The sequence below is a fragment of the Neomonachus schauinslandi genome, chromosome 1 (assembly GCF_002201575.2).
Source record: "Neomonachus schauinslandi chromosome 1, ASM220157v2, whole genome shotgun sequence".
NCBI classification, from domain to species: Eukaryota; Metazoa; Chordata; class Mammalia; order Carnivora; family Phocidae; genus Neomonachus; species Neomonachus schauinslandi.
This window is the reverse complement of record NC_058403.1, coordinates 161,243,763-161,258,723: the sequence shown is the minus strand read 5'-3', so window position 1 is coordinate 161,258,723 and position 14,961 is coordinate 161,243,763. Positions and strand designations below refer to the sequence as shown.

The 14,961-nt window shown below is 39.9% G+C and overlaps 1 protein-coding gene across 2 annotated transcripts in view; it reads right to left on the bottom strand.

Moving 5' to 3' along the window:
- The window catches only part of RAF1 (Raf-1 proto-oncogene, serine/threonine kinase), a 78,551-nt gene that overhangs the window by 26,913 nt on the left and 36,677 nt on the right, over nt 1-14,961 (bottom strand). For both annotated transcript variants that reach the window (XM_044921040.1, XM_021695111.2), the window contains exon 2: nt 3,519-3,751. In XM_044921040.1, the coding sequence (XP_044776975.1) occupies nt 3,519-3,725 (207 nt within the window). In that variant the 5' untranslated portion in view covers nt 3,726-3,751. The remainder of the gene's footprint in view (nt 1-3,518; nt 3,752-14,961) is intronic.

Genomic DNA, 14,961 nt, shown 5'->3' with positions numbered 1-14,961 from the left:
CGAGCCCCACATCGGGCTCCCTGCTCAGCGGGAAGCCTGCTTCTCCCTCTCCCACTCCCCCCTGCTTGTGGTTCCCTCTCTCGCTGTGTCTCTCTGTCAAATAAATGAATAAAGTCTTAAAAAAAAACTTTAAAAAAAAAAGACCTTAAACTAATGATGTAATGTATGGTTAACATAAGAAAAAAAAGAAAAAAAAACCTTAAGAGTTTTGATAAAGGCCCCATATATTTTGTTTTTATTTTTTAGAGAGAGTCGCACACAACAGGGGGTAGAGGAGAGGGAGGGAGGGGTAGAGGGAGAGAGAGAATCCCAAGCAGGCTCCACACTCAGCACTGAGCCCAACACAGGGCTCAATCCCACAACCCTGAGATCATGACCTGAACCAAAATCAAGAGTCGGATGCTCAACCAACCAAACCACCCAGGCACCCCCCATACATTTTGTTTTCAAAGCCAATAAAGTTAATTAAAAGTGAGGCAACTAGAGTCAGATTGGCCAGTAAGGAGAACAGAATGTAGATCTGCGGGATTTCTGCAGTGCTCTCAGTGGAGTTCCTGTGTTCAGTGAAAGTGTGAGAGCGGACAGTGGCCCACCCAGTCCCTTCCCAGAGGGAGGTGAGTGTGTGCTTAGATCTATTTGAAAAGTCTGAAGTATTTATTTAAAATGTTCCATAGCAAGTTTATTTTAGAATTCTTGAAGCAGTTATACCCTTAGAAAGATCCACTAACTTCTAGCTTTTCAGAAACAAAACTAAGTGAAAGTGAGATATACTGATCTGAACTATGAAGACAAGACACCAAGAATGAGGACAATGAAGAGTAAAACACACACTAACAATCATTACTTGCATCAAATATTGTGTAATGGGGCTCTGAAAAATATAAAGTGCTATCTGTGCTCTATCATTAACCTTCATTAAAAGTTACAGACTCAGGCACCTGGGTGGCTCAGTCAGTTATGCGTCTGCCTTTGGCTCAGGTCATGGTCCCAGGGTCCTGCGACTGAGTCCCACGTCGGGCTCCCTGCCCAGCAGGGAGTCTGCTTCTCCCTCTGCACCCCGCCCTACCCCCGCTCATGCTTGCTCTAATAAATAAAATCTTTTAAAAATAAATAAATAAATAAATAAATAAAAGACATATAGACTCTAAGAGCTAGACAGTTTAAATATTCTCTAATCCAGTGGGGTTCCCAAATGTGACTGGCATTAGAATCAGCCAAGGAGCTTTTGTAAATATAGATTCCCAGCCTCCCCACTCCAACACATCCAAGGATTCTGATTCACTTGATCTTGAATTAAGCCCAGGAATCTGTATTTTAACCCATGTCAGGTGATTCTAATGGTAAATTAATGGTCCTCAGCTACGGTCGAATCACCCATCCAGTAAACAGGCAGCGACAGACACACACACGTACAAAATGACAAGAAAAAGGTTGTTTGTTTTCCAATCAACTACCAAGTATACTTCTACAATTAATTAAATCATATATGTATCCTTTCAGTCATTCTCCTCTCTACAACTCCCCATGGATACATGTTGAAATTAGTTAAGTCTGACTAATTTCTGGAGCCCACTAAGTGATTATGAGAGTCATTCTGGGTTCCAAGCAGTGAAACAACCTGGGGATGATTAGAAACTGCTGACTCATCACGCTGACCACCAGCAAGTGACTCCTTCCAGTGGTCCCCTAAAGATGGGTGGCCTACTGAAAGAAGACGGTTCTTCCAGAGAGTGATGGTCCATCTCTGGTCAAAGAATTAGGAGAAACTAACTTTCTCTGCTGGAGCCTTCTCATAAGCTGTATGAGAATCAAGCTTCCAAATCACTGGTTTCCAAACACCAGTTGTGCTAAACCAAAAGCTGTCAAGGGCTACACAGATGTAGAAAAAACTCAATCATAGCTACCATTTTCTTATAAACTAGCTACTGTATTCAGCATGCGCCTCATTTCATTAAGGTCAGGAAACAGAGGCTCAAAATATTATGTAACTTGTCTAGATGATACAGCTAATAAAAGGCAATACAGGGATTTAAATTGGGGCCTGGTTGTCTTAAAGGCCCATACACTTAATCATTATGCCAAACTAAGTTTCCCAGTTTTCAGGCAATCTGGTAGTAGAGAATAGGGAAGACCGGCACGGTAACACCCTGAAGCAGTACTATATGGTCTTCAGCTTCCCATTACATTCACACTCCCCATCTGGGTTCTCCATTTAAGGTTAGAAAGAAAATTAATGAGCAATAGTAGGTAAAAATCATCTTGCAAATGAAAGGCCACTGTTGAAATATAAGGAGGTTATTACTATTTATTTTGCCAACCATTAAACTTTTATTTTTAGGAAGGGGAACAAAAATAAATTTACTCAAACTATTTAAATACCTTTTGAGTTTTGCCTTCAGTTCAAAACGTACATAAATGTACAATACTGTAACTGGGAGGCTCCTGAAGTTCACAAAAGAAGTACAACAGAATTTATTAGTAAACTGGGGAGAGGAGAGCAGAACTGTCAGAAACAAACAGAAAATTCTGGACCGAACTTCCTAACCTCAGAACTTTGTCTCACCTAGGTACACAGAAAAAAAGACAATGCACTGATTTTACTCAAAAATGGGGGTGGGAAAGGAGGAGGTATGGAAGTTTTGAACTAAAGGTTTTTTCCAAATGTCCCACCAAGCAAAATTAGCACAACTTCACTTTCCTGTTTTAACCAGGTAGGGTTTTTTCACCCAGAATAGTAAGAAACTGTTTTGAGCAGTAATTTCTTGGAAAAGTTGGGATTCTATGTCAGAAAACTGAGAGGCAGTTTCTAAGTTGCTGTACTTTCTAAGCTACCTTCAGCTTTGCCTGGGGCCTACAAAATTTACCAAAATAATTTTTTCTAGGTAATTTTATTTTCTTCTATATATGTGACTGTAATGTCCAAAAAATTTAGTAAGCATTTTAATATCCATAACACATACATACATAAAAATCAGCTGGAAAGGTCTAAGGGAGAGTCAAAAGAAAAGTCTTTTCAAGAAACCCCCCAACACGGGGCGCCTGGGTGGCTCAGTCATTAAGCGTCTGCCTTCGGCTCAGGTCATAATTCCGGGGTCCTGGGATCGAGCCCCACATCGGGCTCCCTGCTCGGTGGGAAGCCTGCTTCTCCCTCTCCCACTCCCCCTGCTTGTGTTCCCCTCTCTTGCTGTGTCTCTCTCTGTCAAATAAATAAAATCTTTAAAAAAAAAAAAGAAACCCCCCCACAAAAACATACTATTTGTTTGAATGAAGTGGCAGAAGATATTCCAGGCAAGAGTAATAATAAAAGGAAGTCCAAGGAGTGGGAGGAAAGTAGGGGAGGGGATGTGGAAGGAACACAGCAATATAAAGTAATAAAATCTGCAACTGGAAAGCCAATTAATAAAGACACTAAGTGACAGTGAAGATTTTGCCCATCTTCAAGGTGAGTAAAATTATCCAAAATGCTTTTTTATAGGCAGATGGACCGCGAAATTTTCTGAAAGGAAACATTTACATACCACTGTTCTTTGCTTGTTTGGCAAGAAAACACGGATAGTGTTGCTTGTCTTAGACGAGTCCGTAAGTTTGCCATCATCTGATGCCCGACGCTGAAAGCCAAACGGCTGAACTATTGTAGGGGAGATGCAGCTGGGGCCGTCAAACACTGTGTCTTTGAATCCAAAACCGTTGCTGATCGTCTTCCAGGCCCCCTGTATGTGCTCCATTGATGCAGCTTACACAATACTTAAACCTAATTAAGATTTAAAAAAAAAAAAAAAACACAATTCTAGAACAAAAGGAACTAACTCAACAACACAGTATCTACTTAGAAAACAGTAGTATGTGGACTTTCTCTTAAGTGACACCTTCTGCTTAAATAAATCAGAAAACTAGGGCGCCTGGGTGGCTCAGTCGTTAAGCGTCTGCCTTCGGCTCAGGTTATGATCCCAGGGTCCTGGGATCGGGCCCCGCATCGGGCTCCCTGCTCCGCGGGAAGCCTGCTTCTCCCTCTCCCACTCCCCCTGCTTGTGTTCCCTCTCTCGCTGTGTCTCTCTCTGTCAAATAAATAAAATCTTAAAAATAAATAAATAAATAAATCAGAAAACTTCTATATTAGTCTACTTCCATAAAATATTTCATAGACAACTAAAAAATGAGCAAAATCAGGGCTAGAGATCAAAAGACTCATTAAGGGTTATACCACCAGTTAAAAGCCAACCTGGACCATGGGCCCAGATCTCCTGGCTTCTAATATTTTTTTAAATTACATTTCTCTTCTTCTTTAGTTATTGTATATTAAGTGCAAGTGACTACCCTTGGGTATCAGTAACACGTAAGTACTATGAGAAGTGAAATTTAAAAAAAGAACTGTAAGTCATAATTTTCTGCCTTAAAGGAAGGAAATTAGTATTTCTAGGATGTGTATTAGACACTTGATATATAAATGATCTCACTTAATGTGTATAAGGATCTCAAAGCCTTTAAATCCCATCCTCCATTTATCCTTTAAACAAATGAGGCACAGAAAAATCACACTACTTGCCCCAAAATACCCAAATGATAGGTAAAATAACCAGATTCTATGGATGTTTAAATTTAAAGTTCATGAACTTTCCACCATAACATTCACAGTTCAGTTTTGGTACAAAAACGAACTTACAAACAGGAGCAAGCAGAGATAGTCACCTAACCAAAAATAACCAAATGTTTTAAGTAGGCAACAAGAAAACTGCAATAGAAATCTACAGACAGTCACAGAATGACGATAAAGTTAGATACTGTGCAGTTTGGACACACCATGCCCTGGGATTGACTGGGAGTCAGCAATCATGCAGAAGTGAGGTTTATCTCCTTCTTTAGAAAATGGTGATGTTGACAGGGAATCCCATCCTTCTCACACCTTCTTCCCTTAGAAACTTACTTGGTCTTATTATTAATAATACCTACCATCTACTAAGTGCCTACTATTATGAGGAAGTATATACTGCATACATCCCATTCATATTATCCAACCTAATCCTTAGAGAAATATTCTAGGTAGGACTTACATCCCCATTTTGCAGCTGAGAAAATTTAAAGACTGACCTAGTAATTCAATTGCACTCTTTAGGAATTTATCCTACAGAAGTATAAGGCAAGTGTATAAAGATATATACAAATGAGCACAGAGAAAAAGAGAGAGAGAGGGGCAAACCAAGAAAGAGACCCTTAACTACAGAGAATAAACTGATGGCTACCAGAGGGGAGGTGGGTAGGGGGATGAGTTAATTAGGTGATGGGGATTAAGGAGTGCACTTGTGATGAGCACTGGGTGATGTATGTATGTGCTTAACCATTAAATTGTACACCTGAAACTAGTATTACACTGAATGTTAACTGGAATTCAAATAAAAACTTAAAAAAGAGAAAAGATATATGTACAAGCATCTTCGTTATAGCATTATTCATAGCCTTAAAAACTGGGAAAGACCAATACCTAACAGGGAACTAAACATAATGTTAATATCTATGTGGTAAATGAAGTAATCTGTATGTGCAGATGGAGAAAAGCTATCCAAGACAAAAAACGAAAAATATAGTTTGAACCTCTTTTTATATTAGTCTAGAAAGAGGAAAATCTAGAATCATAAAGAGGTGAGAAAATCTAGAATAATAAAGTATTAACAGTGATTATTTCAGCAGGATTGTGAGGAATTTTTACTTCCTATATATTATCTATCTACTTTTTGGTTTTTTGTGTTTTACTATTACAACTAAATTTCTATGAAGCCTATTGTATTTGTGTAAGGGGGAGAGGCAGGACAAGACATCACAGCCTTCAAGTGGCAGGGCCATGACACACTGCCTTCCCCTCTGGCACCTAAACCTGAGCCCCTTCACACTCCTAATTCTAACCCTTCACTACCATAAGGTCACTTCTTAGGGGCACCCAGAGCTCTTTTCCCTAGATCTTTTTTCCCAACTAAAAAAGGAAGAGATGAAGAAGTTTAGAACCAGATGAGAGAAAAAGATGAGCAAAGAGGGTTCATCTGAGCATCTCACTAGCCTGAAATGATATGGTTCCCTTGATCTAGAAATACAGAGCAACCAGAGCAATCTTAAAGATGCAACTCAACATATCCCTCCCCTATTTGAGACTCAGAATATAAGCCAAACTCCTTCTTTCTGAACAAACATGTCAAGCTTAAAGTCGCAGGACTTTTGAATTTCTTCTTCCCTCCACCTGGAAGGCTGACACCTTCAGACACAAACAAGCTGACCTTTTCACATCATTAAGGCCTTCATCTAAAAGATCACTTTAGAGATGCTTTCCCTAGCCACCCCAGCCAAAAGACCTTCCTCCCTACCCCCATTAAATAACCCAGCTTATTTTCTTCATGGCACTTACTACTATGTTAAATTGATCAGATTTAGTTAGTACAGATTTAGATTATTAGTACCCTCCACCCTCCTTCTACTCCACAAAGGCTCCTGCAGGACCCTGCCAAATCCTATTCACTACTATATTCTTAGTCCTTAATACAGTACTTAGAACCTGAAGGCACTCAAGTATTAAATGAATTAAGTTAGAAACCAGAATAACGTTGCAAAACATATATAATTTTTTTAAAGACTCAGAGCATGAGCGGGCAGAGGGAGAGGGAGAGAATCCTCAAGCAGACTCCCCACAGAGCACGGAGTTGGACACAGTTCAATTCGCAGGACCCTAAGATCATGACCTGAGCTGAAATCAAGAGCCAGATACTCAACCGACTAAGCCACCCAGGAGCCCCCCACCCTGCCTTTTTAAAAGATTGGATTAATTGATTTATAGAGTATAATTTTTTTAATAGAACAGATCTGTCGGAACTAGTAAATGTTAGTTAAATTTCCATTTAGTAGTACACCTTTAAAAAATACCTACCATTCAGCAAATGACAAACTGCAGTAAACAGCATTATGTATTTAATTGGGGGGAGGGGTAGAGAGACCGTACTATAAACGATTAGCTAAAGAACCCACTCACAAGACTTAAACATGGCCTAACTCCAAGAACATACTCATTTTATGATGAATTCTAAGTCTTGAAGGCACTTAGAAAATAACAGTGCTGGCACTTAGTATAGAACATACTATAATAACTGTTAATTAAAAGTGACAAAATAAAAGCAAACCCACTTAAATTCTCAAGTTTTAGACTATCATTTATTATTTTTATTTGTCTATGTGGGTTTGTTAAGACCACTTACTAGGCTAAGAAGCATAATAAGTCAATGTTTCCCAACCTTTTTCACGTCACTCATACAAAACAATGAACCATATTTGTAAGGCATGCTGAGGTCAGCAGACAGGCTAGGAAGACCAAGGGCCTACCAGCTGCCCCAGGGATGATGGATACACCACTAACCTGTTCATCACAGGAAGTTCTATTCCTTAATCAGTTTACTAAAAGGTACACATCTGAAAACAAGAAAAAGTCCACTTCTAAAAGCCATTCAGCATCAATACACTTGTCTTAACTGGAGACATTCAGAAACCCCATTGATACTACTCTCAAATAAATATAAATGTAACATAAATGTAAACCTAGCTTCTAATACTTTGCTCTCTCCTACTGATCTGTTGACCAAATCTCAAGACATACCTAGAGACATACTAAAACTAGACAGCCCAAATGTGAAGTCTTTCACAATCCCAAAGAAAAGTTTCAAAACTAATGCACTCTCTTATGAATGGAGAAATTCATTATGTTGGAATAAATCAATCATTTTAAAAAAGATATTTCTCTCTTTCTTTCTCTATAAAGGATTACTATTCCTAATATACAAAGAACTCCTAAAAATTAATAAAAACATGAACAATGCCACAGGAAAAAAATGAAATTAAATTCACAGAAGAGAAACACGTGTTTATGTGTGTTTGTATGTGTGTATATATACACATATATAGTAGAGAAATGCAAATTTTGAAAAGCAAAATACTATTTTTAACATCGCATTTATAAAATTTAAGACTGAAAAGGAAAATATCCATCACAGGCATTCATAAAACCTACCTCTCCTACTTGCTGATAAGAATGTAAACTGCAACAGTCTAACTAATAGTGTCTCTTAGCTGTTTAAATATTTGAATTTCTATACCATTTGACAATCTATCTTACAGGGGGAATATAATAGCCAGCACTACAGAAATACCCAGCACTACTAAGGAATACTTACTGCAGCGTTATCTGTAATATCAATAAACTAAACTACTTCAGAGCTAAAGGCATAAAACCAAACCAGAAACAATTTAAAGCAAGACTAGTTTACAAAAATAAGAACTCCCAGGAAAGGATACTACTCCAACACACTGGCTAAAGGTCTAATTTAAAGCATATTTATCCAGGGAAGCTTGGGAAGACAGTGAGTGGAGTAGGAGGATCCTGAGCTCACCTGCTCCTACAGACACAACAAGGCTGCAACTACATAAAGTGCAACTCAAAGACTAGCAAAATAGTATTCTCACAGTTAAAGATTTTTTTAAATGACCATATTGAGAAGGTTAAGAGGGAGAAGAGACAGCTGGGAACCTTTGAAACCCCCAGTGTGGTAACTCACAAGCAGGAGGGATATCACAGACAAGCAGATCTTCCCTAGGAAGCAAACCAATCTAGCCCTACGTAAGGTAACCCCTGCCCCAGATCCTCACCAGGAAGACAAGCCCCCACAACACCTGGCTTTGAAAATCAGCAGGTCTTGGGCACCTGGGTGGCTCAGTTGGTTAAGCGACTGCCTTCGGCTCAGGTCATGATCCTGGAGTCCCGGGATCGAGTCCCGCATCGGGCTCCCTGCTCGGCGGGGAGTCTGCTTCTCCCTCTGACCCTCCTCCCTCTCATGCTCTCTGTCTCTCATTCTCTCTGTCTCAAATAAATAAATAAAATCTTTAAAAAAAAAAGAAAAGAAAAGAAAATCAGCAGGTCTTAACTCCAGGAGAGCCAGAGGGCTACAGAAAATTGGACTGTTCTTAAATGGCCAGGACACTGTACCAGACCTAGCACAAAGGCAGCAGTCTGAAAAGCATCTGGATTATACACGAAAGAGATTTACTAATTTTAGGGTGTGTGCTAATGGGGCAGAATCTGTAGAAACTTTCTACAGGAAGGGAAGAGCTGATGGGCATCATTTTCTTTGCCCTCCTTCAGTCTAACTGGTGGGAACCAATTCTGACACCCTCCTTCTACCTTGCTACCACCACTCATCTGCCCCAACATTCCCCAGTGGACCCGCCCCACCACTGCAGCAAGTGCCCCTCCAAAGCTGCTCCCACCCCGCCACACCCAGTAGACACCCTCGGTAAAGACCAGTAACCCCCTAAAACAATTACTGCCCCACCACACCCAGTGGGTAGCCCCAGACAGGACTGGTGCCCCTCCCCACCAGCATGCCTGCAACAGCCAGCTGTGCCAGGAGCCAGTCCTGCCAACTAGGGCACCCACAGTAGTCACACCCAGTCACTGCAGCCAGCCGAGCTGGGGACTAGCACCAACCATTAAGATGCCTAAAGCAGTCACAGCCCAGTCATAACAGGAGGGCCACACAGGAGACACCCATGAAACACTTGGTTCTACTGACCGGAGGGGGGGGGGGGACGACTGAGCTATGAGGATCCAAAGGTCACCTTCTACTTAAAGCCACTACTTTCTTTTCTTTTCTTTTTTAAAGATTTTATTTATTTATTTGACACAGAGAGAGAGATAGTGAGAGAGAGAGATCACAAGCAGGGGGAGCGGCAGGCAGAGGGAGAGGGAGAAGCAGGCTCCCCGCAGAGCAAGGAACCCGATGCGGGGCTTGATCCTAGGACTCTGGAATCATGACCTGAGCTGAAGGCAGCGGCTTAACCAACTGAGCCAACCAGGCGCCCCAAAGCCACTACTTTCAAGACCAGGAGATATAGGTGACCTATCTAATACACAGAAACACAGAGAGTCAGACAAAATGAGAAGATGTAAGAATATGTTCCAAATGAAAAAATAAAATAAAACCTCAGAAAAAAAGAACTAAATGAAAAGAAATAAACAATCAAAGTAATGGTTATAAAAAGATACTCACCAGACTTGAGAGAAGAGTGGATGAACTCAGAACTTCAACAAAGAGAAAATATAAAAAGAACCAAATATAAAAGAGAACCTGCTTTTCCCTCCCCCATCCCTCCTGCTGTATAACTGTATTCAGTTATTGAATACAATAACTGAAATGGAAAAATACACTAGAGGAAATCAACAGCAGATTAGAGGATGCAGAAGTACAGATCACTAATCTGGGAAACAGTGTAGTGGGATCACCAAACTGAGTAACAAAAAGGGAAAAAAAATTTTTTTTAATGAGGATAGGTTAAGAGAACTCAGAAACAATGTCAACTATAATAAGAGTAGCATTATAGGGGTCCCAGAGGAGAAGAGAGAAAGAAGGGGGCAGAAAATTTATTTGAAGAAATAACAGCTAAAAAATTCCCTATCCTGGGAGTGCCTGGGTGGCTCAGTCGTTGAGCGTCTGCCTTCGGCTCAGGTCATGGTCCCAGGGTCCTGGGATTGAGCCCCACGTCGGGCTCCCTGCTCGGCGGGAAGCCTGCTTCTCCCTCCCCCACTCCCCCTGCTTGTGTTCCCTCTCTTGCTGTGTCTCTCTCTGTCAAATAAATAAATAAAATCTTAAAAAAAAAAAAAGAATCTGACTCTTGATCTTGGCTCAGGTCTCAATCTCAGGGCTGTGAGTTCAAGCCCTACATTGGGCTCCACACTGAGTGTAGAGCCTACTTTAAAAACAACAATGACAAGAAAAACTTCCCTATCCTGGGAAAGTAAATAGACATCCCGATACAGGAAGCAAAAAGAGCCCCAAACAAGATAAACCAAAAGAGTCCAAAGATACAAAATTATTAAAATGTCAAAAATTAATGACAGAGAATCTTAAAAGCAGCAAGAGAAAAGCAACTAGTTACATAAAAGAGGAAACCTCATACCCCATAAGGTTATGAGCTGATTGTTCAGCAGAAACTCTGCAGTCCAGAAAGAGTGGCACGATATGTTCACAGTGCTGAAAGAAAACTACAACGAAGAATACTCAACCCAGCATGGTTATTACTCACAACTGAAGAAGAGAGAGTTTCCTAGACAAACAAAAGTTAGAGTTCATCACCACTAAACTGGCCTTCAAGAAATGTTAAAGGGACTTTTTTAAGTGGAAAAAAATAGGCTGGTAAGAAAATTACGAAAGAAAAAAAGTTTCACTGCTAAAATCAAACATATAGGGGAGCCTGAGTGGCTCAGTTAAGAGTCTGCCTTCAGTTCAGGTCATGAACCCAGGGTCCTGGGATCGAGCCCTGTATCAGGCTCCCTGCTCAGTGGAGAACCTGCTTTTCCCTCCCCCATCCCTCCTGCTTGTGCTCTCCCTCTCTGTCAAAAAAAAAAAAAAAAGCAAACATATAGTAAAGAGATCAATCATTTATAAAGCTAGTATGAAGGCTAAAAGACAAAAATAATAAAATCAATCATGTCTACAATAATTAGTTAAGGGATACACAAAAGATGTAAAATGTGACCTCATATACATAAAACATGGAGGGAGGGGGGTGCCTGGGTGGCACAGTTGGTTAACCGTCTAACTCTTGGTTTCAGCTCAATCCTGATCTCAGGGTTGTGAGAGACTGAGCCCTGTGTTGGGCTCTGTGCTTAGCACAGAGTCTGCTTGAGATTCTCTTCCCCTCTCCCTTTGCCCTTCCTGCTCGTTCTCATTCTCTTTCTCACACACACAAATAAATTAAAAAAAAAAAAAAAACATGGAGGGAGAAAAATGTAGTGTTTTTAGAATATATGAACTTAAGTGACCATCAACTTAAAATAGACTTCTATATACATAAGACATTATATATGAACCTTATGGTAACCACAAGCCAAAAACCTGTAATAGACACAAAAAAAAATTAAGAGAAAGGGACTCAAGCATAACACTAAAAAAGTCACCAAAACACAAGGAAAGAAAGAAAAGGAAAAGGGAACAGAGAACTACAAAACAACAAGAAAAGAATTAACAAAATGGCAATAAGTATACACCTATACCACAATAATTATTTTAAATGTAAATGACCTAAACACTAATCAAAAGATATAGGGTGAATGAATGAATGGATTAAAGAAACAAAACCCGGGGCGCCTGGGTGGCTCAGTCGGTTAAGCGTCTGCCTTCGGCTCAGGTCATGATCCCAGAGTCCTGGGATCAAGCCCCAGTTGGGCTCCCTGCTCAGCAGGGAGTCTGCTTCTCCCCTGCCTGCCATTCCCCCTGCTTGTGCCCCCTCCCTCCCCCTCTCTCTGTGTCAAATAAATATTAAAAAAAAAAAAAAAACCAACTATATGATGCCTATTAGACTCACTTCAGACCTAAAGACACATACAGACTGAACGTGAATGGATAAAAAGGGTATTTTGTGCAAATGGAAATTAAAAAAAAAATGGGGCAGCAACACCTGTATCTGACAAAAAGACTTTAAAACAAAAGACTGTAACAAGACAAAGAAGGGCATTACATGATGATAGAGGGATCAATCCAACAAGAAGATACAACTACTGTAAATATCTATGCACTCAACATAGGAGCACCTAAATATATAAAGCAAATATTAAGCATAAAGAAAGAAGTCGGCAGGAGCGCCTGGCTAGCTCAGTCAGTAGAGCATGTGACTCTTTATTTCAAGGTCATGAGTTCAAACCCCATGTTGGGAATAGAGAGGAAGGATGGAAGGACAGAAGGAAGGAAATTAATTGACAGTAATACAATAATAACAGGAGACTTTAACACCCCATTTACATTAATGATAGATCATACAGACCAAAAAATCAGTAAAGAAACGTGGCTTTAAATGACACATTACCAGATGGACTTAACATATATACACATAGAAAATTCCATCCAAAAACAGCAAAGTGTACGTTCTTTTCAAGTGCACATGGAACATTCTCCAGGACAGATCACATGTTAGACCACACAGCCAAGTATCAATAAATTTAAGAAGACTGAAATCTATCAAACATCTTTCCTGACCATGAAGGTATGAAACTAGAAATCAATTACAGGAAAAAACACACAGATGTGGGGCGCCTGGGTGGCTCAGTTGGTTAAGCGACTGCCTTCGGCTCAGGTCATGATCCTGGAGTCCCGGGATCGAGTCCCGCATCGGGCTCCCTGCTCAGCAGGGAGTCTGCTTCTCCCTCTGACCCTGCCCCTCTCGTGCTCTCTCTCTCTCTATCTCATTCTCTCTCTCAAATAAATAAAATCTTTAAAAAAAAAAAAAAAAAAACACACAGATGTGGAGGCTACACAATAGGCTACTAAACAACCAATGAGTCAACAAAGAAATCAAAGAGGAAATAAAAAATAACTTAAGACAAATGAAAGCTGAAACCCAATGTTCCAAAATCTATGGGACACAGCAAAAGCAGTTCTAAGAAGGATGTTTATAGCAATACAGGCTTACCTCAAGAAACAAGAAAAATCACAAAGAATCCCACCTTACACCTTAAGAAACTAGAATAAGAAGAATAAAGTCCAAAGTTAGTAAAAGGAAGGAAATAAAGAGCAGAAATATACTGAGACAAAGAAAATAGAAAAGACGTATAAAAGACAATGAAAAATTATACACCAACAAATTTGACAACCTAGAAGAAATGGATAAATTCCTAGAAATACGTTATCTTAGAAGCCAAATCAGGGGCGCCTGGGTGGCTCAGTCATTAAGCGTCTGCCTTCGGCTCAGGTCATGATCCCAGGGTCCTGGGATCGAGTCCCACATCGGGCTCCCTGCTCTGCGGGAAGCCTGCTTCTCCCTCTCCCACTCCCCCTGCTTGTGTTCCTGCTCTCGCTATGTCTCTGTCAAAAAAATAAATAAAATCTAAAAAAAAAGAAAGAAAGCCAAATCAGGAAGAAACAGAAAATCTGAACAAACCAAATCTCTGGTAATGAAATCAGTAAGAAAAAAACTCCTAAAAAAACAAAAGTTCAGGACCCAGTGCCTTCACGGGTGAATTCTACCAAACATTTATTTTTAAATTTTTTTTAAGATTTATTTCTTTGAGAGCGTGCGCACATGAGCAGGAGAGGGAGAGAGAATCTAAAGCAGACTCCGTGTTCAGCATGGAGCCTGATGCAGGGCTCAATCTCATGACCCCGAGATCACAACCTGAGCTGAAACCAAGAGTCAGATGCCCAACCGACTGCACCACCCAGGTGCCCCAGATTCTACCAAACATTTAAAGAAGACCTAATACCTATCCTTCTCAAACTATTTCAAAAAACTGAAGTGAAAGGAATGCTTCCAAATTTATTTCATGAGGCCAGCATACTGATACCAAAACTAAAGTCACTACCAAAAAAAAAAATAATTACAGGCTAATACTGCCAATAAACATGGCTACAAAATATTCAATAAAAGACTAGCAAACCAAAGTCAACAATATATTAAAAGGATCATTCACCACGATCAAGTGGGATTAATTTCAGGCAGACAAGGATGGTTCAATATCTGCAACTATCTGATACACCACATTAATCAACCAATGATAAAAATCATATGATCATTTCAATAGATGCAGAAAAGGGATTTAACAATTCAACATCCATTATGATTAAAAATAAAAAAAAACTCTCAATAAAGTGGGTACAGAGGAAATATACTGTAACATAATAAAGGCCATATATGACACCCACTCCTGATACTCAACAGTAAAAAGCTGAAAGTTTTTCTTCTAAGATCAGGAACAAGACTAGGATGTCCACTCTAATCACTTTTTATTCAACATAGTACTGCAAGTCCTAGCCACAGCAATCAGACAAGAAATAAAAGGCATCCAAATTGCTAAAGAAGTAAAATTGTCACTATTTGCAAATGACATGATACTATCTATATATAGAAAACCCTAAAGACCACCAAAAAAAAAAATTTAGAATGAATTCA